Source organism: Astyanax mexicanus, chromosome 2, assembly GCF_023375975.1.
Source record: "Astyanax mexicanus isolate ESR-SI-001 chromosome 2, AstMex3_surface, whole genome shotgun sequence".
Classification (NCBI taxonomy): domain Eukaryota; kingdom Metazoa; phylum Chordata; class Actinopteri; order Characiformes; family Acestrorhamphidae; genus Astyanax; species Astyanax mexicanus.
Window position 1 is genome coordinate 66,637,119 of NC_064409.1, and position 25,417 is coordinate 66,662,535.

The window sequence follows — 25,417 nt, forward strand, 5'->3', positions numbered from 1 at the left end:
TAGACATCTGGGGTTTCCCAAAAGCTTTGTAACACTAACTCGTACTTAAAATTGATCGTTAATTAAAGAGTGTTTCCCAGACCCTTACGTAACTAAAGCACTACGTTAACTCGCTCGTGAACCCGACCCAGGCGTTATTCTGAATGAACTTCTTTAAGTGGATTCTACTACAGTTCAGCACCTTAAACGACAGAGACGCATATTCTGAGGGAAAACAATCGTCATTATTATATTATATTATATTATATTATATTATATTATATTATATTATATTATATTATATTATATTATATTATATTATATTATATTGCCAACACTTTGTCTGTAGCTTGTAGCATAATTGTGCATATTTGAATTGACCAATAAAACCCAGGCATAAATAATTAAAATACAGATAAGCCATGGTAGAGCTCTTGACATGAATGCTGCACACCACATTATATTTCCATTGGGAAAATCCCTTCTACTGTTAGGCACGGGTTTGGGAAACACTCTTTAATTAACGATATATCTTAAGTACCAGTAAACGAAGTTCTTATCTTTCGGGAAACCCACCCTCAATTATGTGTTGAACACTGAAATGGACAGCTTATTGAATAAACAATAAACGGGAGGGGGAAAACATTAAGTCCGAACATCTAGGCTGCAGCAAATATATTTTAGCCTACGCAGACATTGAATTAATGCTTCAAATGATAAAAAAAAAAAAAAAAAAAAAACTGGATTGAACCTCTGGCATTCGGTGTTAATATGTCAGAAATTATGCAACAGTTAATGAAAATAAGAGAACCATACCTGAGATTCATGAGTGCACAAGCCTTCAAGATCAACAGCCGATGCTAAATAATTATTTTTTACATTCAGGTCAGATGGCAAAGTGCTGTCATTGTACGAAGAAACGAACTTGAAATCACTGGTTCGTGATCCTGTGGTCAGATATGCGTCGTAATTGTAGGTGCTTCGGAGAGTTCCCATCCCCTCCACGTCTGCGTAATTTGGAGGGAGATATGCGCTGGGAATGGCTACAGCTCCATCAAACAACAGTCTGGGCTTCTTCCTGTTACAAAACCTCACGGCCAGGATGATGATGATGAAGGTGAGGAAGAAAGTGGAGACGGACACCAGCGAGATAATCAAATAAAAAGTGAGTTTGGAGCTGCTCTCATCATAAGACATGTCTTTCAGTTCTGGTACTTCAGCCAAGTTGTCAGAAATAAATAAGTAAAGTGAACATGTAGCAGAGAGAGAGGGTTCTCCATTATCTTTTACGGAAACAATTAGATTCTGCTTCATATTAATGGATTCAGAAATGTCCTTTTGAAGTCTGATTTCTCCATTGTGTTCACCAATAGTGAAAAGTCCAGAATCAGTTGCTTTTACTATGTGGTAAGAGAGCCATGCGTTTTGACCAGAGTCTGCATCCACTGCTATTACTTTGGAGACCAGAGAGCCTGACCGAGTTGCTTTGGGCACCATCTCAGTCATTAGGGAGTTTCCTTCTAGAGAGGGGTATAATATTTGTGGAGAGTTATCATTCTCATCAATTATCAAGACATTCACAGTGACGTTACTGCTGAGTGGAGGAGAACCATTGTCTCTGGCTAAAACAAGAACTTTAAAACTTCTAAATTGCTCATAATCAAAAGATCTCACCGCATGGATAACACCAGTGTCTCCATTAATGGATAAAAATGAGGACACTGGCGCACCATTAACATCAGTAGGCAAAAGAGAATAAACTACAGTACCATTCTGTCTCCAGTCTGAGTCTGTTGCTGCTACTGTACAAACAGAGGAGCCTGGTTTGTTATTTTCTTTTACATGAGCGCTGTAAAACTGCTCTATAAATACAGGAGGGTTGTCATTTATATCAGAAACTGAAAGGTGAATAGTTTTAGAGGAGGACAAAGGAGGGAAGCCTTGATCAGTAGCTGTGATTGTAATATTGTATTCAGAATTGAGCTCTCGATCTAACTCACCTGTAGTCACAAGAGAATAATAATTTCTGAGTGATGGAATGAGTTTAAATGGCACATTATCCTGAATTGAACAATGAATCTGTCCATTAGATCCAGAGTCTCTGTCCTGCACATTAATAATGCCCACCTCTGTACCTATATGGATATTTTCTGGAACTTGGTTATTATGAGATTTGTAGACAATAGTTGGAACATTGTCATTCACATCGGTGACTTCTATAATTACTTTTGAGTATGACGTTAAACCAGGCCCATCTTTTGCCAGTACTCGCAATTCATAAAGTGACTCCTCCTCATAATCTATTTGGCCAGTGACTGTGATTTCTCCAGTTTTACGGTTGAGAAAAAATATTCTTTTGCCTTCCTCAGATATATGGCCTAATGAATAAGTGATTTCACCATTCTGACCATCGTCTTCATCAGTCGCACTAACAGTAACCACATTAGAATCTAATGGGATATTTTCAGGCAGACTCACTTGGTATACAGACTGACTGAACACTGGAGTATTATCATTAGCATCCAGTACAGTGACGTGTATGACTACAGTACCTGATCTTGATGGAGTTCCACCATCAAGTGCAGTGAGAATTAACGTTAACTCCCGCTGATGTTCTCTATCCAGTTCCTTGTCTAAGACTAAATCACTGTATTTTCCACCGTCTGAATTTGTGCTGACAGCCAAAACAAAGTGTTCATTCATTTGTAGAGTGTACGTTCTTACAGAGTTATCCCCAATATCAGCGTCATTAGCCTCATCCAAAAGAAAACGAGTTCCTTTTACTGCCGATTCTCTTATTTCAATTTTGATCACATTGGCCTCAAATTTCGGAGAGTTGTCGTTTATATCTTGAACATTTAAACTTATGCGATGTAATTCCAAAGGATTCTCCAGGACAAGCTCCTGTTTGATAACGCAGGTAGCTTTCTTACCACAAAGCCCCTCTCTGTCAATCCTTTCTGCTACAGCCAGTTCTCCGGTATTCACATTAATGTCACAGTAGCGTTTTTGTTTACCTTCAGTATCAATTCGTGCATTGCGACCTGGCAATCTGTTCACACTGAATCCAAGATCCTTGGCTATATTTCCAATTACAGATCCGCGTTTCATCTCCTCCGGAAAAGAATAGCTCAGGTCTCCATATGCGGTACGTGCCATGAACAAACAAAGAACCAGGGTGAGACCACCGACAGACAAGCTTCTCGTGCTCATTGTCAACCAAGTGTCCGCTAATGCGTACCCCCGCCTGTGCCAAAAATAATATTCCACAAGGTGTGTTTCAATCAAGACAGAAAATCCCAAATAATTAATAAAAAGTTACAAGAGGTTTTCATCACCATCGACGCCTTCCAAAAGGGAAAACCGACAACGTTTAAAGTAACATAACCAGCAAGGGGTGGAGAGAACACTGCATTTATTTTAAGAGCTTTGTTGGTGAACAGCGACGCTACGAGACAAAATGGGAAACTGCACAAAGCCATAGTGATCTTAGTGAGATTGAATAATGTTTAAAAACAAAACATATTCTATGTATTAATTGTATCCAGCATATAATGAAAAAGTAGATGTAATGATAAATAACATTAATTTAAGAACAAATGTATACATTTCCAAACATTAGGTAAAACATTGTATATTGTATATGGTTTTTGTGTGGTTGGGGGAGCGGATTTGCCGAGAAACGGTTAAACATGTCTGGGGAGTGTGCACTTAAATAATGATATATAAGTAGATTGCAAGATAAGTGGCTTGTACTAGCGATTTCTCACTGGTACTGTCCATGGTGCTCCTACTCTGTATTGCATACAGCAACTGTGGTTGCTTAGAAGTGCATGGTTTTTATGTCCTATCACTTAGTGATAGGACATAAAAACCATGTGATAGGTTTGTAATGTAAGTGATAGGACATAAAAACCATGCACTTCTAAGCAACCACAGTTGCTGTATGCAATACAGAGTAGGAGCACCAGTGAGAAATCGCTAGTACAAGCCACTTATCTTGCAATCTACTTATATATCATTATTTAAGTGCACACTCCCCTGACATGTTCTCTGTTAAGTTGGGTCAATCGTTTTCTTCCTTTTCTGCACCTATCACCTGTGGTGTTCCCCAGGGATCCATTCTGGGACCTATCCTTTTTTCCCTGTATATGCTTCCTCTGGGATCTATTTTCCAGAAGTACAACATCTCATACCATTGCTATGCAGATGATACACAAATTTATCTTCCACTTAATCCAAGAAAAAACTGTTCTTTGCGTCTCATATTTGATTGTTTGAGGGATGTTGAATGCTGGATGTCAAAAAATTTCCTCAAGCTAAACCAAGACAAAACTGACATTATTATCTTTGGAAATCCTGACGCGGCTAGTGTTATAGCTAATGATCTGGGGCCTTTGAGTACCAATGTACATGACCATGTAAGAAACCTTGGTTTCGTTTTTGATACCAACCTAAATTTCGACAAACAAATTAGCACAGTTGTTCGAGGTAGTTTTTATCACCTTAGAAACATAGCTAAGCTCAAAAGCATTCTGTCTTTTAGGGACTTGGAAACAATTATACATGCTTTTATCTCCTCTCGTGTCGACTATTGTAACTCACTGTACCTGGGTATCTGTCAGTCGAGCCTGTCACGTCTGCAGTTGGTCCAAAATGCAGCTGCACGGCTCCTGACTGGTACCAAGAAAAGGGAGAGCATCACCCCTGTACTGGCTTCATTGCACTGGCTTCCAGTAAAATACCGGGTGGATTTCAAAGTTTTATTGTTTGTTTTTAAAGCTCTTCATGGTTTGGCTCCGAGTTACATTTCTGACCTCCTTTTCCTTCGCTCGACCCCTCGTGTTTTACGCTCCTCCAACCAGTTGTGTCTAGATGTTCCTCGGTCTCGGCTGAAATTCAAAGGTGACCGGGCGTTTTCTATAGCCGCTCCAAGACTTTGGAATAATCTTCCACTTTTTATAAAAGAATCGGCCACAGTGGATATTTTTAAGTCTAATTTGAAAACCTATTTGTTCTCTCAGGCATTTGGATCCTGAGCGGAGTTTGATGATGTTAGTTGTTGTTCTGTCTTGGTCTATCTTGGTTTTTAAATTAGGTTGTGTTATTTGATCTTATTGTACAGCACTTTGGTCGGCACTTTGTGTCTTTTAAATGTGCTTTATAAATAAAGCTGACTTGACTTGACTTGACTTAACCGTTTCTCGGCAAATCCGCTCCCCCAACCACACAAAAACCATATACAATATACAATTTTTGTGGTGATATTTTTCCCAATATGCTTACCAATTACAACACAGTTTCATTACAACAGACCACAACTGACCATGAAGACTAAAATCAATCAAGGGATTTATCTTGGCAAATTTGTGAGGCGGTAGTATTTTGCATTAAGTTTTTTAAAGATTTAAATGAACAGCATCTTAATAGAGAACATTCCGCTCCAGTTTCATACACAAATACACAACTACTGTTTCTCTGACGAATTAATTAAAACGGCTCAAACACAACGTACGAAAAATATCTTAACAAATAACGAACGAACTGAGAAAAGAACGAGAAAGTTCTGGGAGTGTTTCTCAAAGAGCTTTAAAATAAACACGATTTAAAATAAACGATTTTGGAACATACCTTCGAATCATTTACATCGCACAATGCTTCAAGATCCGCCACGAATGTAGGGGTCTTCTTCAGAGTCAAGTCAGCAGGCAGAGTTACGTCATTGTAAGTTGAGACGAACTTGAAATCACTCGTTCGTGATCCTGTGGTCAGATATGCATCATAATTGTAGGTGCTTCGGAGAGTTCCCGCTCCATCAACTTCTGCATAATTTGGAGGGAGATACGCGCTGGGAATGGCCACAGCTCCATCAAACAACAGTCTGGGCTTCCTCCTGTGACAAAACCTCACGGCCAGGATAATGATGATGAAGGTGAGGAAGAAAGTGGAGACGGACACCAGCGCGATGATCAAATAAAAAGTGAGCTTGGAGCTGCTCTCATCATATGACATGTCTTTCAGTTCTGGTACCTCAGCCAAGTTATCAGAAATGAGTAAATACAGTGAACATGTAGCAGAGAGCGCAGGCTCTCCGTTATCTTTTACGGAAACCACAAAATTCTGCTTCATGTTGTCAGATTCAGAAGCGTCCCGCTTCATCCTGATTTCTCCACTGTGTTCACCAATAGTAAAAAGTCCAGTGTCAGTTGTTTTTATTATGTGGTAAGAGAGCCACGCGTTCTGACCAGAGTCTGCATCTACTGCGATCACCTTGGATACAAGTGAGCCGGACTGGGCAGCTTTGGGCACCATCTCAGTCATGAAGGACTTTCCTTCCAGAGAGGGGTATAATATTTGTGGGGAGTTATCATTCTCATCAGATATGAAGACACTTACAGTCACGTTACTACTGAGTGGAGGAGAACCGTTGTCTCTGGCTAAGACAAGTACTTTAAAACTTTTAAACTGTTCATAATCAAAAGATCTCACTGCATGGATAACACCTGTGTCTCCATTAATTGATAGAAGTGAGGACACTTGTGAACCATTCACATCAGACGGCAAAAGAGAATAAACTACAGTACCATTCTGTCTCCAGTCTGGGTCTTTTGCTGCTACTGTACACACAGAAGAGCCGGGTTTGTTATTTTCCTTTACATGAGCGCTGTAAAACTGCTCCTTAAATACAGGAGGATTATCATTTACATCAGCTACTGAAAGGTGAATAGTTTTAGAGGAGGATAAAGGTGGAGAGCCTTCATCAGTAGCAGTGATCGTTATGTTATATTCAGAAATTAGCTCTCTGTCTAACTCGCCTGTAGTCACCAGGGAATAATAATTTTTGATGGACGGAACGAGTTTAAAAGGGATGTTTTGTTGAATTGAACAGTAAACCTGTCCACTGTATCCTGAATCTCTATCTTGTACATTAATGATGCCCACTTCGGTAGAAAGAGCTACATTCTCGGGGACAGGACTATAGAGTGTCTTAATGATTATTACAGGTGAGTTGTCATTAATGTCCAGTACTTCGATAATCACGGTAGCAAACGAAACTAGCCCTAAGCCATCGGTAGCTTGAATCTGTAATTCAAATGAGGATTCATCTTCGGAGTCAAGCGATTCTGCTAATAATATCTGTCCAGAATTAGGGTTGAGCGAGAACGTTGTTAAACCATTCTCCGAAACGTGGCTAAATTCATACAACACCTCCCCATTTACTCCTTCGTCTGCATCAGTAGCACTCACTGTAGCCACCAGAGTATCTATAGGAGAATTTTCAGGCAGACTGACTTTATAAACCGACTTAGTAAACAATGGAGCATTATCATTAGCATCCAGTACAGTGACGTGTATTGTTACAGTACCTGATCTCGGTGGAGTCCCACCATCAACTGCAGTAAGAATTAATGTTACATCATTTTTTAGCTCACGATCTAACTCCTCATCCAACACCAGTTCACAGGAAATTCGTCCACCTGTTTTAGAACTGACCGCTAATGAAAAATGTTCGTTACGTGACAGGGTGTAGGTCTGAACCGAATTTGTTCCAATGTCTGCATCGTGAGCCTCCTCCAAAAGAAAACGAGAGCCTTTATCTGCCGATTCGCCAATTTCCAATTTTATAACCTCCTTTTTGAATACAGGTGAATTGTCGTTCACATCTTGTACATTTATGTTAATCCGATGAGATTCCAGTGGATTCTCCAGCACCAGCTCCTGTTTTAAGATGCAAACAGGCTTTTTTCCACAAAGCCCCTCTCTGTCGATCCTCTCTGATACAGTCAGTTCTCCACTATTCACATTAATGTCGCAGTATTTTCTACGTGTACCCTCGGCATCAATCCGGGCCTTCCGAGCTGCAAGATTGTTTAGGTTAAGTCCGAGATCCTTGGCTATATTTCCAATCACAGCTCCGCGCTTCATCTCCTCCAGTAAAGAATAGCTCACGTCTCCAATAGCAATGTTCGCCATTATAAACATGCAGAAACAAAGGTTCAGCAAGACCGACAGCACGCATATGCTTTCCATCTTATACTGCGTGCAAATAAAGGGCTATTTAATCCAGTTGCTTCTAACGTTACTCAAATTTCTAATACGAATTGAAAAACAATGAGCAGTTTTGTAGAAAGGAAATGTCACCAGTGCAATAAGCACAGTTCTCCACCACAAAAGAAGCACATCATAGAAGAGGAAATGCCAGTGGGTGGATACATCAGCGTAGTTGTTTCGCAGGTAAACAGCGACACCACGAGTTATATTACTGATGTTTTCTTTTCGAATCTTTAAGAGGCAGGATTCACATCACTGCACATAGTTACCACTGTTCTGTTGACTCCCATTTCAGCAGGATTTGGAATATCTAAAACAGGAATTGGAATATCTAAAACATCTTACCCCAGAGTAGAAGACCTGCTCAATAATCTGACTTCATATGGTCCATGTATCATAATTGCATTCTTTTCAACATTTCAGGACCACAGACAGCGTCCATACACAAAAAGAATTGCTTATATCCGAAGGAAACGATCAAATATTGTAATAAGCCCAGGTCTAATTATGCAAAAGGAAGCATATCATAAAAGACAAATCGCCAGTGGATGGAGTCATTAGCGTCATTGTTTCACAGGTAGGGACATTTTATTACACTAAGTGTAAGACTGTAGAAAATATTGTGGTCACAAATTTGCTAAATTAAAGACATTTGTAAGGTTTTTAGATCTTTACCAACTCAAGCAAAAAAGCCGAAATACCTTGCACATATTCTACTCAAAATACGTAATTCAGTTTAGCAGTATTTCATTCCTGGCTAATAAAATAACATGCTATGCAAAAAAGTGTATACATGAGGACAGCCAGTAAAATAAAATAAAACACGACAGATTCTATGTAACCCAACATAAAGTCCATACTGCTTGTACCCGTTCTATAACTGAAGTTTAATTTAAAACTGATCGATATTTTTCATTATTTTATTTTTACTATCGATTTCACCACACTGTATTTTGAGCTGCGTAACTTCCGTACAATGTCTGCATAACGTATGATTTTACTCAATTTATTTGTAAAGCATACAGTGTGTGAATCTGGCATACAACCCGAGTATAGTGTTTTGAAAATAAATGGTGATCATGTTGGGTGATTGCCGGTGCTGTGACGAAACACTAAAGCTCAAAATCGTTAAACACAGCCAGAAAATTGCAAACATTTGTTTTGGTGTATATAACTTTTAAAAACCCAATGCAAAGCGTGGAAATCCAAATATAATTATCACATGCAAAAATAACTAATAAAGGGTTGCTGCCAGATATCAGATTTAAATATAAATAATCTTAAAAAAAAAGCCAAAAGCCATACCTGGTTTAAAATCTCAAGTTCATCCCCAGTACATCTCAGCATGTCCTCAACGGATTTACCCTTTTTCAGAGTCAAATCAGCAGGAAGAGTTCTGTCATTATAAGACGAGACGAACTTAAAATCACTGGTTCGTGATCCTGTGGTCAGATATGCATCATAATTGTAGGTGCTTCGGAGAGTTCCCGTTCCATCAACTTCTGCGTAATTTGGAGGGAGATACGCGCTGGGAATGGCCACAGCTCCATCAAACAACAGTCTGGGCTTCCTCCTGTGACAAAACCTCACGGCCAGGATAATGATGATGAAGGTGAGGAAGAAAGTGGAGACGGACACCAGCGCGATGATCAAATAAAAAGTGAGTTTGGAGCTGCTCTCATCATAAGACATGTCTTTCAGTTCTGGTACCTCAGCCAAGTTATCAGAAATGAGTAAATACAGTGAACATGTAGCAGAGAGCGCAGGCTCTCCGTTATCTTTTACGGAAACAATAAGATTCTGCTTCATATTAATGGACTCAGAAACGTCTTTTTGAAGTCTGATTTCTCCACTGTGTTCACCAATAGTAAAAAGTCCAGGATCAGTTGCTTTCACTATGTGGTAAGAGAGCCAAGCATTTTGACCAGAGTCTGCATCCACTGCGATCACCTTTGACACCAGAGAGTTTGACTGGGCAGCCTTGGGCACCATCTCAGTCATAAAAGAGTTTCCTTCTAGAGAGGGGTATAATATTTGAGGGGAGCTATCATTCTCATCAGTTATGAAAACACTTACAGTCACATTACTACTGAGTGGAGGAGAACCGTTGTCTCTGGCTAAGACAAGCACTTTAAAACTTTTAAACTGTTCATAATCAAAAGATCTCACTGCATGCATAACACCTGTATCTCCATTAATTGATAAAAGTGATGACACTGGTAAACCATTAACCTCAGAGGGTAATAAAGAATAAACTACAGTTCCATTCTGTCTCCAGTCTGGATCTGTTGCTGCTACTGTACAAACAGAGGAGCCTGGTTTGTTATTTTCTTTTACATGAGCGCTGTAAAACTGCTCCTCAAATACAGGAGGATTATCATTTACATCAGCTACTGAAAGGTGAATAGTTTTAGAGGAGGATAAAGGTGGAGAGCCTTCATCAGTAGCTGTGATCGTTATGTTATATTCTGAAATTAGCTCTCTGTCTAACCCGCCTGTTGTCACCAGAGAATAATAATTTTTGATGGACGGAACAAGTTTAAAAGGGATGTTTTGCTGAATTGAACAGTAAACCTGACCACTGTATCCTGAATCCCTATCTTGTACATTAATGATGCCCACCTCTGTGGAAAGTGCTACGTTCTCGGGAACAGGACTATATAGAGTCTTAATGATTATTACAGGGCAGTTGTCATTAAAGTCCAATACTTCGATAGTTACGGTAGCAAACGAAACTAGCCCTGAGCCATCGGTAGCTTGAATCTGTAATTCAAACGAGAATTCATCTTCGTAGTCAAGCGATTCTGTTAATCGTATCTGTCCAGAATTGGGGTTGAGCGAGAACGTTGCTAAATCATTCTCAGATACGTGGCTAAATTCATACACCACCTCCCCGTTTACCCCTTCATCCGCATCAGTAGCACTCACTGTAGCCACCAGAGTACCAAGAGGAGAATTTTCAGGCAGACTGACTTTATAAACAGACTCAGTAAACAATGGAGCATTATCATTAGCATCCAGTACAGTGACGTGTATAGTTACAGTACCTGATCTCGGTGGAGTCCCACCATCAACTGCAGTAAGAATTAATGTTACCTCTTTTTTCAACTCACGATCTAACTCCTCATCCAACACCAGTTCACAGGAAATTCGTCCGCCTGTTTTAGAACTGACCGCTAATGAAAAATGTTCGTTACGTGACAGGGTGTAGGTCTGAACCGAATTTGTTCCAATGTCTGCATCGTGAGCCTCCTCCAAAAGAAAACGAGAGCCTTTTAAAGCTATTTCACTGATGTCTAGTCTTAAAACGTCTTTCTTGAATACAGGTGAATTGTCGTTCACGTCTTGGACATTTATATTAATCCGATGAGATTCAAGTGGATTCTCCAGCACCAGCTCCTGTTTTAAGATGCAAACAGATTTCCTTCCACAAAGCCCATCTCTGTCGATCCTCTCTGATACAGTCAGTTCTCCACTATTAGCATTAATGTCGCAGTATTTTCTCCGTGTGCCCTCGGCATCAATCCTGGCCTTACGAGCTGCAAGAGTGTTTAGGTTAAGTCCGAGATCCTTGGCTATATTTCCAATCACAGCTCCGCGCTTCATCTCCTCCAATAAAGAGTAGCTCACGTCTCCAATAGCAATGTTCGCCATTATAAACATGCAGAAACAAAGGTTCAGCAAGACCGACATCACGCACATGCTTTCCATCTTATACTGCGTGCAAATAAAAGGCTATTTAATCCCGTTGCTTCTAACGGTTCTCAAATTTCTAATACGAATTGAAAAACAATGAGCAGTTTTGTCGAAAGGAAATGTCACCAATGCAATAAGCACAGTTCTCCACCACAAAAGAAGCACATCATAGAAGAGGAAATGCCAGTGGGTGGATACATCAGCGTAGTTGTTTCACAGGTAAACAGCGACACCACGAGTTATATTACTGATGTTTTCTTTTCGAATCTTTAAGAGGCAGGATTCACATCACTGCACATATTTACCACTGTTCTGTTGACTCCCATTTCAGCAGGATTTGGAATATCTAAAACAGGAATTGGAATATCTAAAACATCTTACCCCAGAGTAGAAGACCTGCTCAATAATCTGACTTCATATGGTCCATGTATCATAATTGCATTCTTTTCAACATTTCAGGACCACAGACAGCGTCCATACACAAAAAGAATTGCTTATATCCGAAGGAAACGATCAAATATTGTAATAAGCCCAGGTCTAATTATGCAAAAGGAAGCATATCATAAAAGACAAATCGCCAGTGGATGGAGTCATTAGCGTCATTGTTTCACAGGTAGGGACATTTTATTACACTAAGTGTAAGACTGTAGAAAACATTGTGGTCACAAATTTGCTAAATTAAAGACATTTGTAAGGTTTTTAGATCTTTACCAACTCAAGCAAAAAAGCCGAAATACCTTGCACATATTCTACTCAAAATACATAATTCAGTTTAGCAGTATTTCATTCCTGGCTAATAAAATAACATGCTATGCAACAAAAGTGTATACATGAGGACAGCCAGTAAAATAAAATAAAACACGACAGATTCTATGTAACCCAACATAAAGTCCATACTGCTTGTACCCGTTCTTAAACTGAAGTTTAATTTAAAACTGATCGATATTTTTCATTATGTTATTTTTACTATCGATTTCACCACACTGTATTTTGAGCTGCGTAACTTCCGTACAATGTCTGCATAACGTTTGATTTTACTCAATTTATTTGTAAAGCATACAGTGTGTGAATCTGGCATACAACCCGAGTATAGTATTTTGAAAATAAATGGTGATCATGTTGGGTGATTGCCGGTGCTGTGACGAAACACTAAAGCTCAAAATCGTTATACACAGCCAGAAAATTGCAAACATTTGTTTTGGTGTATATAACTTTTAAAAACCCAATGCAAAGCGTGGAAATCCAAATATAATAATCACATGTAAAAATAACTAATAAAGGGTTGCTGCCAGATATCAGATTTAAATATAAATAATCTTTAAAAAAAGCCAAAAGCCATACCTGGTTTAAAATCTCAAGTTCATCACCAGTACATCTCAGCATGTCCTCAACGGATTTACCCTTTTTCAGAGTCAAATCAGCAGGAAGAGTTCTGTCATTATAAGATGAGACGAACTTGAAATCACTGGTTCTTGATCCTGTGGTCAGATATGCATCATAATTGTAGGTGCTTCGGAGAGTTCCCGTTCCATCCACATCTGCGTAATTTGGAGGGAGATACGCACTGGGAATGGCTACAGCCCCATCAAACAACAGCCTGGGCTTCCTCCTGTGACAAAACCTTACAGAGAGGATAATGATGATGAAGGTGAGGAAGAAAGTGGAGACGGATACCAGCGCGATGATCAAATAAAAAGTGAGTTTGGAGCTGCTCTCATCATAAGACATGTCTTTAAGTTCTGGTACTTCAGCCAAGTTATCAGAAATTAGTAAATACAGTGAACATGTAGCAGAGAGCGCAGGCTCTCCGTTATCTTTTACGGAAACAATAAGATTCTGCTTCATATTAATGGACTCAGAAAGGTCTTTTTGAAGTCTGATTTCTCCACTGTGTTCTCCAATAGTAAAAAGTCCAGGATCAGTTGCTTTCACTATGTGGTAAGAGAGCCAAGCATTTTGACCAGAGTCTGCATCTACTGCGATCACCTTTGACACCAGAGAGCTTGACTGGGCAGCTTTGGGCACCATCTCAGTTATAAAAGAGTTTCCTTCTAGAGAGGGGTATAATATGTGTGGGGAGTTATCATTCTCATCAGTTATGAAAACACTCACAGTCACGTTACTACTGAGTGGAGGAGAACCGTTGTCTCTGGCTAAGACAAGCACTTTAAAACTTTTAAACTTTTCATAATCAAAAGATCTCACTGCATGGATAACACCTGTATCTCCATTAACTGATAAAAGTGAGGACACTGGTGAACCATTAACATCAGACGGCAATAGAGAATAAACTACAGTTCCATTCTGTCTCCAGTCTGGATCTGTTGCTGCTATTGTACAAACAGAATAGCCGGGTTTGTTATTTTCCTTTACATGAGCGCTGTAAAACTGCTCCTCATACATAGGTGGATTATCATTTACATCAGCTACTGAAAGACGAATCGTTTTAGAAGAGGATAAAGGTGGAGAGCCTTCATCAGTAGCAGTGATCGTTATGTTATATTCAGAAATTAGCTCTCTGTCTAACTCGCCTGTTGTCACCAGCGAATAATAATTTTTGATGGACGGAACGAGTTTAAAAGGGATGTTTTGCTGAACTGAACAGTGAACCTGACCACCATTTTCTGAATCTCTATCTTGTACATTAATGATGCCCACCTCTGTGGAAAACGCTACGTTCTCGGGAACAGGACTATATAGAGTTTTAATGATTATTACAGGTGAGTTGTCATTAATGTCCAGTACTTCGATAATCACGGTAGCAAACGAAACTAGGCCTAAACCATCAGTAGCTCGAATTTGTAATTCAAATGAGGATTCGTCTTCGTAGTCCAGCGATCCTGTTAATCGTATCTGCCCCGAACTAGGGTTGAGCGAAAACGTTGCTAAATCATTCTCAGATACGTGGCTAAATTCATACAACACCTCCCCATTTACTCCTTCGTCTGCATCAGTAGCACTCACTGTAGCCACCAGAGTATCTAGAGGAGAATTTTCAGGCAGACTGACTTTATAAACAGACTCAGTAAACAATGGAGCATTATCGTTAGCATCCAAAACAGTGACGTGAATGGCTACAGTACCTGACCTCGGTGGAGTCCCACCATCAACTGCAGTGAGAATTAATGTAACTTCTTTTTCCAGCTCACGATCTAACTCCTTACCCAACACCAATTCACAGGAAATCCGGCCACCTGTTTTAAAACTGACCGCTAATGAAAAATGTTCGTTACGTGACACGGTGTAGGTCTGAACCGAATTTGTTCCAATGTCTGCATCGTGAGCCTCCTCCAAAAGAAAACGAGAGCCTTTAACTGCCGATTCTCTAATTTCCAATTTGACAACGCCTTTTTTGAATACAGGTGAATTGTCGTTTACATCTTGGACATTTATATTAATCCTATGAGATTCCAGTGGATTCTCCAGCACCAGCTCCTGTTTTAAGATGCAAACAGATTTCTTTCCGCAAAGCCCCTCTCTGTCGATCCTCTCTAATACGGTCAGTTCTCCATTATTCACATTAATGTCGCAGTATTTTCTCCGTGTACCCTCGGCATCAATACGGGCCTTCCGAGCTGAGAGACTGTTCAGATTAAGTCCGAGATCCTTGGCTATATTTCCAATCACAGATCCGATTTTCATCTCCTCCGATAAAGAATAGCTCACGTCACCACGAGCAATGCCCGCCATAATAAAAACGCTGAAACAAAGGTTCAGCAGAACCCAGAGAGCGCATATGTTTTCCATCATATGTACGACTATATACCTATTTTATTACCGTTTTTGCTAATGTATCTCAAAATTTTAACAGTAAATTAATAACAACACGCAGTGTTGTCGAAAGGAAATATCTCCAAAGTAATAAGCACAGTTCTCCCCCACAAAAGAAGCCCATCATAGAAGAGAAAACGTCAGTGGGTGGAGACATATAAGATCGCTGTTTACAGGTAAACAGCGACACCTCGAGTTATGTTACTGGTATTTCTTTGCGAATCTTTAAGAGACAGTATTCACGTCGTTGCACATTGTTACCTTTGTTCTGTAGACACACATTCCAACAGGAATTGTGAATTTGTAAAACATCTTACCCCACAATAGAAGACCTGCATAATAAACTAACTCGATATAATCCATCTACCATAAATGCATTTCTTTTCCATGTTTTCAGGACCAGAGACAGCGACCACAGAAAAAAAAGTTTTGCTCATATCCGAAAGAAGTAAAAAAAAAAAAAAAAACATTGTAATAATCCAGTTCAGAACCACAAAAATAAACAAGTCATAAGCGAGAATAACGTCAGTGGGTGGAGGCATGGGCGTATTTTTTCGTTATTTTCTTTTCACACTGTCCATTTCAATACAATCTACTATGGCCTGTGTAACTTATAGTGGTTGCAGAACATGTATGGTTTTCCTAAAATTTTAAAGCATAGCATGTGTGAATCTGGCCAACAACACGTGTAAAGTATTGTGCAGAAATTAATGCGCAGAAATCAATATAGAATCATCCCGTGTTATGTTATTGAACAAAATTACTAATTAAAGGTGACTGGGAGGTATGAGTTTTCAATGTAATAGATCGTAAAAAACGAAATGCCATACCTGGTTTAAAGTTTCAAGTTCATCACCAGAACATCTCAGCATGTCCTCGACGGATTTACCCTTCTTCAGCGTCAGATCGGCAGGCAGAGTTCCGTCACTGTAAGATGAGACGAACTTAAAATCACTGGTTCGTGATCCTGTGGTCAGATATGCATCATAGTTGTAGGTGCTTCGAAGAGTTCCCGTTCCATCAACTTCTGCGTAATTTGGAGGGAGATATGCGCTGGGAATAGCTACAGCTCCATCAAACAACAGTCTGGGCTTCCTCCTGTGACAAAACCTCACGGCCAGGATAATGATGATGAAAGTGAGGAAGAAAGTGGAGACGGACACCAGCGCGATGATCAAATAAAAAGTGAGTTTGGAGCTGCTCTCATCATAAGACATGTCTTTCAGTTCTGGTACTTCAGCCAAGTTATCAGAAATGAGTAAACACAGTACACAAGTAGCAGAGAGCGCAGGCTCTCCGTTATCTTTCACGGAAACAATAAGATTCTGCTTCATATTAATGGACTCATAAATGTCCCTTTGAAGTCTGATTTCTCCACTGTGTTCACCAATAGTGAAAAGCCCGGGATCAGTGGCCTTCACTATATGATAAGAAAGCCAGGAGTTCTGACCAGAGTCTGCATCCACTGCGATTACCTTGGATACCAGAGAACCTGACAGGGCAGCTTTGGGCACCATCTCAGTCATAAAAGAGTTTCCTTCCAGAGAGGGGTATAATATTTGTGGGGAGTTATCATTCTCATCAGTTATGAAAACACTCACAGTCACGTTACTACTGAGTGGAGGAGAACCGTTGTCTCTGGCTAAGACAAGCACTTTAAAACTTTTAAACTGTTCATAATCAAAAGATCTCACTGCATGGATAACACCTGTGTCTCCATTAACTGATAAAAGTGAGGACACTGGTGAACCATTAATATGAGACGGTAATAAAGAATAAACTATAGTACCATTCTGTCTCCAGTCTGGGTCTCTTGCTGCTATTGTACAAACAGAAGAGCCTGGTTTGTTATTTTCTTTCACATGAGCGCTGTAAAACTGCTCCTCAAATACAGGTGGATTATCATTTACATCAGCTACTGAAAGATGAATAGTTTTGGAGGAGGATAAAGGGGGAGAGCCTTCATCAGTAGCAGTGATCGTTATGTTATATTCAGAAATTAGCTCTCTGTCTAATTCACCTGTTGTTACAAGGGAATAATAATTTTTGATGGATGGAACAACTTTAAAAGGGATGTTCTGCTGAATTGCGCAATTAACCTTACCACTATTCTCTGAATCTTTATCTTGCACATTAATGATGCCCACCTCTGTAGAAAGCACTACATTCTCTGGAATAGGATTATAAAGTGTTTTAACAAATATAAGAGGGGAGTTATCATTAATGTCCAAAATTTCTATGTTTACAACAGCAAACGATACTAACCCTAAACCATCAGTAGCCTGAATCTTAATTTCAAATGAAGACTCTTCTTCGTAGTCTATAGAACCAATCAAGCGTATCTGCCCAGAATTAGGGTTGAGAGAGAATGTTGCTAAATCATTCTCAGATACGTGGCTAAATTCATAAAAAACCTCCCCGTTTACCCCTTCATCTGCATCAGTAGCACTCACTGTAGCCACCAGAGTATCTAGAGGAGAATTTTCAGGCAGACTGACTTTATAAACAGACTTTGTAAACACTGGAGCATTATCATTAGCATCCAGTACAGTGACGTGTATAGTTACAGTACCTGATCTTGGTGGAGTCCCACCATCAACTGCAGTGAGAGTTAATGTTACCTCTTTTTCCAGCTCACGATCTAACTCCTTATCCAACATCAACTCACAGGAAATCCAGCCACCTGCTTTCGAACTGACCGCTAATGAAAAATGTTCGTTTATTGATAGAGTATAGCTCTGAACCGAATTTGTTCCAATGTCTGCATCGTGAGCCTCCTCCAAAAGAAAACGAGAGCCTTTAACTGCCGATTCTCTAATTTCCAATTTTACAACGCCTTTTTTGAATACAGGTGAATTGTCGTTTACATCTTGAACATTTATGTTAATCCGATGAGATTCCAGTGGATTCTCCAGCACCAGCTCCTGTTTTAAGATGCAAACAGATTTCTTTCCACAAAGCCCCTCTCTGTCAATCCTCTCTGATACGGTCAGTTCTCCATTATACACATTAATGTCGCAGTGTTTTCTCCGTGTTCCCTCGCCATCAATACGGGCCTTCCGAACTGAGAGACTGTTCAGATTAAGTCCGAGATCCTTGGCTATATTTCCAATCACATATCCGATTTTCATCTCCTCCGGTACAGAATAGCTCACGTCACCACGAGCAATGCCCGCCATAATAAAAACGCTGAAACAAAGGTTCAGCAGAACCCAGAGAGCGCATATGTTTTCCATCTTATTCCCAGTACGACTATATACCTATTTTATTCCTGTTTCTGCTAACGTATCTCTAAATTTTAACAGTAAATAAATAACAACATGCAGTGTTGTCGAAAGGAAATATATCCAAAATAATAAGCACAGTTCTCCCCACAAAAGAAGCCCATCATAGAAGAGAAAACGTCAGTGGGTGGAGACATATAAGATCGCTGTTTTACAGATAAACAGCGACACCTTGAGTAATATTACTAGCAATTTATTTCTAAATCTTTATGAGAGAGCATCCACATCCACATTATGAATTTGTAAAACATCTTACACCACAATAGAAGACCTGCAGAATAAACTGATTCGATATAATCCATCTACCATGATTGCATTTATTTTCAATGTTTTCAGGACCTGAGACAGCGACCACAGAACAAAAGGTTTGCTCCTATCCGAAAGAAGTATAAAACATTGTAATAAGCCCAGTTCACAACCACAAAAAAGGATGCCATATAAGAGAAAACGTCAGTGAGTGGAGGTATGGGCGTATTTTTTCGTTATTTTCTTTTCACACTGTCTAATTCAACACAATCGAGTATGACCTGTGTAGCTTCGGTATAGTTGTTGCAGAACATGTATGGTTTTACTCAATTTTTAAATCATACAGTGTGTGAATACGGCCCATAACACGTGTATAGTATTTTGAAAATAAACGGTAATCATGTTGGGTGATTACCAGTGTTATGTGACGAAACATTGAAGCTCATAATCGCTTGATTAACACACCCAAAAACTGCAAACGTTTGAATAGGAGCATACAACTTAAAAATGGAAAGCGCAGACACCAAATAAAATCATCTCGTGTTATGTTAGTGAACAAAATGACTAATTAGAAGTAATTGTCACATATGAATTATCGCAAAAAAACTAAATGCCATAACTGGTTTAAAATCTCAAGTTCACCAACAGAACATCGACCGAGAGCATGCATATGTTTTCCATCTTATACCCAGTACGACTTCAGAGCTATTTTATACCACTTTATTCTAACATGTTTAAATTTTCTAACAGTAAATGAATGAAAATATGCACTTTCGCCGAAAGGAAATGTCACACAATGCAATAAACACAGTTATTCCCACAAAAGAAGCACATAATAGGAGAGGAAACGTCAGTGGGTGGATACATGAGCGTTGATGTTTTACAGGTAAACAGCAACACCACGAGTTATATTACTAATATTTTCTTTTCGAATCTTTAAGAGGCAGCATTCACATTACTGCACGTTTTTACCTTTGTTCTGTTGACTCGCATTCTAACAGGAATATGTAAAACATCTTACCCCGCAATAGAGGACCTGCACAATAATCTGACACCATATCATCCATGTTTCATAATAGCATATGTTTCCACATTTTCAGAACCACAGACAGTGACCACATACAAAACGGATTGCTTAAATCCTAAAAGAAATAGCAAGCATAAAAAGCCCAGTTCTACCCCAACAAAGGTAGCACATCATAAAAGAGAAACGCCAATGGGTGGAGCCTTGAGCGTCATTGTCTCACAGATAGGGACACTTTTCTACACCATGTGTAAGTCTGTAGAAAACATTGTGGTTACATATTTGCTAAAAGTTATGTAACTTCTGTATAGTGTTTTCTCAATATTTTGATTTGATTGAAATATGAGCATACAGTGTGTAAATCTGGCGTACAATATGTGTAGAGTATTTTGAAGAATAACGGTAATAATATTGAATAATTGCCCGTGTTATGTGACGAAACACTGAAGCTCATAGTCGCTAGTAATAAGCTAATAATTAACACAGCCAGATAATTGTTTGGGGCCATACATCTTTTATGAACACAATGGAAAGCGCAGAAATAAAAAAAAAATAAATCATCTCGTGTTGTTTTTGTGAATAAAACCGCCAGAGTTTAGATTTGAATGTAAGGAATCGTAAAAAATCCAAAAGCCATACCTGGTTTAAAATCTCTAGTTCATCACCAGTACATCTCAGCATGTCCTCGACAGATTTACCTTTCTTCAGCGTCAGATCAGCAGGCAGAGTTCCGTCATTGTAAGATGAGACGAATTTGAAATCACTGGTTCGTGATCCTGTGGTCAGATATGCATCATAATTGTAGGTGCTTCGGAGAGTTCCCGCTCCATCCACCTCTGCGTAATTTGGAGGGAGGTACGCGCTGGGAATGGCCACAGCTCCATCAAACAACAGTCTGGGCTTCCTCCTGTGACAAAACCTCACGGCCAGTATGATAATGATGAAGGTGAGGAAGAAAGTGGAGACGGACACCAGCGCGATGATCAAATAAAAAGTGAGTTTGGAGCTGCTCTCATCATAAGACATGTCTTTCAGTTCTGGTACTTCAGCCAAGTTATCAGAAATGAGTAAATATAGTGAACATGTGGCAGAGAGCGCAGGCTCTCCATTATCTTTCACAGAAACAATAAGATTCTGCTTCATATTAATGGACTCAGAAACGTCCTTTTGAAGTCTTATTTCTCCACTGTGTTCACCAATAGTGAAAAGTCCGGGATCAGTGGACTTCACTACATGGTAAGAGAGCCACGCGTTCTGACCAGAGTCTGCATCCACTGCGATTACCTTGGATACCAGAGAGCCTGATTGGGCAGCTTTGGGCACCATCTCAGTCATAAAAGAGTTTCCTTCCAGAGAGGGGTATAATATTTGTGGGAAATTATCATTCTCATCAATTATGAAAACACTCACAGTCATGTTAGTGCTAAGTGGAGGAGAACCGTTGTCCCTGGCTAAGACTAGAAATCTAAAACTTTTAAACTGCTCATAATCAAAAGATCTCACTGCATGGATAACACCCGTGTCTCCATTAATGGATAAAAGAGACGAAACGGGTGAACCATTAACATCAGAGGGTAAAAGAGAATAAACTACAGTACCATTCTGTCTCCAGTCTGGGTCTGATGCTGCTATTGTACAAACAGAGGAGCCTGGTTTGTTATTTTCTTTCACATGAGCGCTGTAAAACTGCTCCGCAAATACAGGTGGATTATCATTTACATCAGCTACTAAAAGGTGAATAGTTTTAGCGGATGATAAAGGTGGAGAGCCTTCATCAATAGCAATGATTGTAATGTTGTAATCAGACATTATTTCTCGATCTAATGCATCTGTTGTAACCAGAGAAAAATAGTTCTTAATAGATGGAACGAGTTTAAAAGGAATGTTTTGCTGAATGGAGCAGTAAACTTGTCTATTTTTCTCAGAGTCTCTGTCCTGCACATTAATGATGCCCACCTCTGTACCTGGTAGAGCATTCTCAGGTATTGGGCTGTTTAGAGATTTGAGAAGTATCACAGGTGCGTTGTCATTAATGTCAGTCACATCGATAACTACTTTAGAATATGATGCTAAACCTGGTCCATCTTTAGCTTGTATTTGGAGTTCAAATGTTGTTTCTTCTTCGAAATCTATTGTGCCGATAAGAATTATGTCTCCTGATTTTGCATTCAATGAAAATATTTCTTTATTTTTCGGTGATATGTGACCAAAAGCATACATTACTTCACCATTTGCCCCGTCGTCTGCATCTGTAGCGCTCACAGTAACCACCACAGTATCTAATGGCGCATTTTCAGACAGAGTCACTTTATAAACAGACTGACTGAACACTGGAGCATTATCATTAGCATCCAGAATATTGACATGAATGGCTACAGTACCTGATTTCGGTGGAGTCCCACCGTCTACAGCAGAGAGAATTAATTTGATCTCATTTTCCTTCTCACGATCTAACTCCTTGTCTAAAACCAATTCGCTGTACTTTAGTCCGTATGCATTTGTATTAACATTTAAAATAAAATGGTCGTTTCGCTGTAGTATGTAGGTCTGTACTGAATTTTGCCCAATATCTGCATCATGAGCAGGATCTAATGGAAACGTAGCACCTTTATCTGCTGACTCCCTGATTTCTAACCTGATCACATCATTTGCAAATACAGGCGAGTTGTCATTGATATCTTGAATATTAAGAACTACGCTATGCAGTTGCAAAGGATGTTCCAGAACAAGCTCTCGTTTTATTACGCACGACGCTTTGTTTCCACAAAGCCCCTCTCGGTCAATCCTTTCTGCTACAGTCAATTCTCCAGTATTCAAGTTAAGGTCGCAGAACCGTTGTTGGTTACCTTCTCCATCAAGACGGGCCTTACTAGTCAACAGTCTGTAAACATCCAACCCCAGATCCTGGACTATATTTCCAATTACAGATCCACGTTTCATCTCCTCCGGAAAAGAATAGCTCACGTCTCCATAAGACATACGCGCAGCGAGAACAACAAAACATAAGCGCACAGTCAGAGTTGGAAATGTTAAGCTTTTGCCAGGTAGCATGATGTTAGATCGGGATGTTGCACGCAACACGTGAACATTAAAGCACAATCAAATTCCTGTAACACACCAAAACAATTAAACGAAAAAAACAGACTGGAATACAAACTGCTGTCGATTGTTCAGTATCACAGAAGCCACTCACGTCTGTTGAATGCGTCATGGGCAGGGTGGAGACATCTGCGTTTATGTGACTCCTAGCAGCTTTGTTAACCAACAGCGACACTATGAGTTTTGAAGTGAAACATAAGCGCCTGGATATAGTGATTAACAAATATGTGGCTAATATTATTATGAATACCAAACACTAAATGTCACTGAACTTTTTATTTCAAGCGTTGCATATACTTTTGATGGACCTTTTAATATTTCAGCATTTTTTTTAAATTATAAATATTATTTTTTTAATTATAAAGCTTAAACAACTGTGTAACAGTTATTTAACAGAAATTTGGTATTAATGTGCCAAAACTTCGCCAAACGCAGAAACAAATAAATATATATTCTTTTCATGTTAATGAATTCAGAAGCATCCCTTTGCATTCTGATTTCTCCACTTTGTTTACCAATAGTGAAAAGTTCACGATCAGAGTTTTCATCCACTGCGATTACCGACACAAATGAGCCTGACTGGGTAGCTTAAAGGAGTTTCCTTCCAGAGAGGGGTATAATATGTGTAGCGAATTATCATTCTCATTAGTTATAGAGATACTTACAGTCACGTAACTGCTTCACCATCATGAAGCAGAGGAGTGTGTTCACTGGCAGACTGCTGTCACAGAGCTGCACAACAGACAGACTCAGGAGATTCTTCATTCCGAGAGCCATCAGACTCTTTAACTTCTCCCATCGGGGACGCGATGCTGCTGCCGACTGAGTTTAACCCAGTCACACCACATGGACATTATTCAACCGCTTAATTATTTACACTTACACTTCCCCAACCTCACTTACATTCGAGTACACTTTACTCATGATTGAGTATTTACATATTCACATTCATATCTATGTAAACTTCTGAATTGCTCATGATCTCACTGCATGGATAACAACAGTGTCTCCATTAACTGATGAAAAGGAGGACGCTGGGGCACAACTGACAAAAGCGGGTAAAGGAGAGTTAACTACAGTATAATTCTGTCTGCAGCCTGGATATGTCGCAGACACCGATGCCACAGAGAAGCCTGTTTTTGTTATTTAGGGGACGTGTGCGCCGTAACACTGCTAAAGAAATATAGGCGGGTTATCCTTTACATCGGACATGGAGAGCTGAAATATTTGGCTGAAGAGAGAAGAGGAGACACTTAGTCCGTAGTCTAAATGTGCCGTAATAACAGGAGATAATTGGTTCTTTATGGAACTATATTCAAAGTTGGTTTTATTCCTGTGGGACACCTGATCTTGACATTAGATGCGGAGTCTTTATCTTGCACTTATATAATCCCCACCTCATGAGGCAAGGTCTCTGGGACATGGGTTTGTTTAGACATTTTATGCATCAGTCTTCTAGCTGACAAAGAGTGTCACAGTGTGTTCTAAATTGGAACTGCATATATAAAGGAACACCCATGAACATTCCCCAATATCGTTGCACAGCTGGAATGGAATAAGCATAGAACACATTTTTAATACAAGCAAATATCATTTCTATAATTTAATAAAAAAAAAATAATCTCTTCTTTAATTTCATCTTTTTGTCACATTTTTGTTACTGGAAAATCTGTTTTTAGCTACAGTACACCAGCGAACTGGAATTCAATACAGGAAACTCTAAAACTCAGCTCGCTGGTGTCAATAAATTATTTTAAAACTTTAATATATAACCACTTTCAGACAGCCTGTAACTTTTTAGCTGAGTTTTTATTTTACCTTTTTATCTATTTTATTTATTTTTTATTTTTATTTATTAAATGTTATGTTTTACCTTTACCTTTTTTATTATTTATTTGATCCTTTTATATTTTATTATTGGTTTATTTCATTTATTTCGTTCTTTTATTATTTTTACTTTTTTAACTTGTTATATATTTATTTGAAATTGTTGACTTACCCGTGAATATTGTGAGTGTATGACCTGTCCTATTATATATAACTGCACGTTATTTATATGTAAACGGTTGTAATGGCATTTGTAAGGAAAAAGCTCATTTACATTTATACACTGTTATGAACAGACGGGGGCGCTGTTGAGACATACAATGAAAGAATATACTGTGGACAGTTGAATAAATGAAACAGCACAGGATCCTTTAAAAATACTTTTTTTATTAACTTCTATTTTTTAAACATGCAGCAACCAGAGGATAGCTTTCAATGT

General features: G+C 39.2%; 5 protein-coding genes across 5 annotated transcripts; all 5 read right to left on the reverse strand.

The window, feature by feature from the left end:
* Nucleotides 1-100: 100 nt before the first annotated feature.
* LOC111197365 (protocadherin beta-15-like) lies at nucleotides 101-3,333 on the reverse strand. The gene is made up of 2 exons (XM_049475071.1): nucleotides 796-3,333; nucleotides 101-181 (listed from the first exon to the last, which is right to left on the reverse strand). The coding sequence occupies exons 1-2, from the start codon at nucleotides 3,190-3,192 to the stop codon at nucleotides 101-103; spliced, it is 2,478 nt and encodes an 825-aa protein (XP_049331028.1). The 5' UTR covers nucleotides 3,193-3,333.
* On the reverse strand, nucleotides 3,298-9,140 carry LOC111197362 (protocadherin beta-16-like). Its single transcript, XM_049475072.1, has 3 exons — nucleotides 5,611-9,140; nucleotides 4,590-4,656; nucleotides 3,298-3,326 (listed from the first exon to the last, which is right to left on the reverse strand). Exons 1-3 carry the CDS (start codon nucleotides 8,008-8,010, stop codon nucleotides 3,298-3,300), a joined length of 2,496 nt encoding a protein of 831 aa, XP_049331029.1. The 5' UTR covers nucleotides 8,011-9,140.
* LOC111193049 (protocadherin beta-16-like) lies at nucleotides 8,297-15,614 on the reverse strand. The gene is made up of 3 exons (XM_049475073.1): nucleotides 13,474-15,614; nucleotides 9,337-9,741; nucleotides 8,297-8,341 (listed from the first exon to the last, which is right to left on the reverse strand). The coding sequence occupies exons 1-3, from the start codon at nucleotides 15,475-15,477 to the stop codon at nucleotides 8,297-8,299; spliced, it is 2,454 nt and encodes an 817-aa protein (XP_049331030.1). The 5' UTR covers nucleotides 15,478-15,614.
* A 678-nt stretch (nucleotides 15,615-16,292) lies between these two features.
* LOC125799101 (protocadherin beta-16-like) lies at nucleotides 16,293-18,908 on the reverse strand. The gene has a single exon (XM_049475074.1). The coding sequence runs from the start codon at nucleotides 18,732-18,734 to the stop codon at nucleotides 16,293-16,295; it is 2,442 nt and encodes an 813-aa protein (XP_049331031.1). The 5' UTR covers nucleotides 18,735-18,908.
* A 1,572-nt stretch (nucleotides 18,909-20,480) lies between these two features.
* On the reverse strand, nucleotides 20,481-23,250 carry LOC125799102 (protocadherin beta-15-like). Its single transcript, XM_049475075.1, has 2 exons — nucleotides 20,692-23,250; nucleotides 20,481-20,522 (listed from the first exon to the last, which is right to left on the reverse strand). The coding sequence occupies exons 1-2, from the start codon at nucleotides 23,101-23,103 to the stop codon at nucleotides 20,481-20,483; spliced, it is 2,454 nt and encodes an 817-aa protein (XP_049331032.1). The 5' UTR covers nucleotides 23,104-23,250.
* Nucleotides 23,251-25,417: the final 2,167 nt, after the last annotated feature.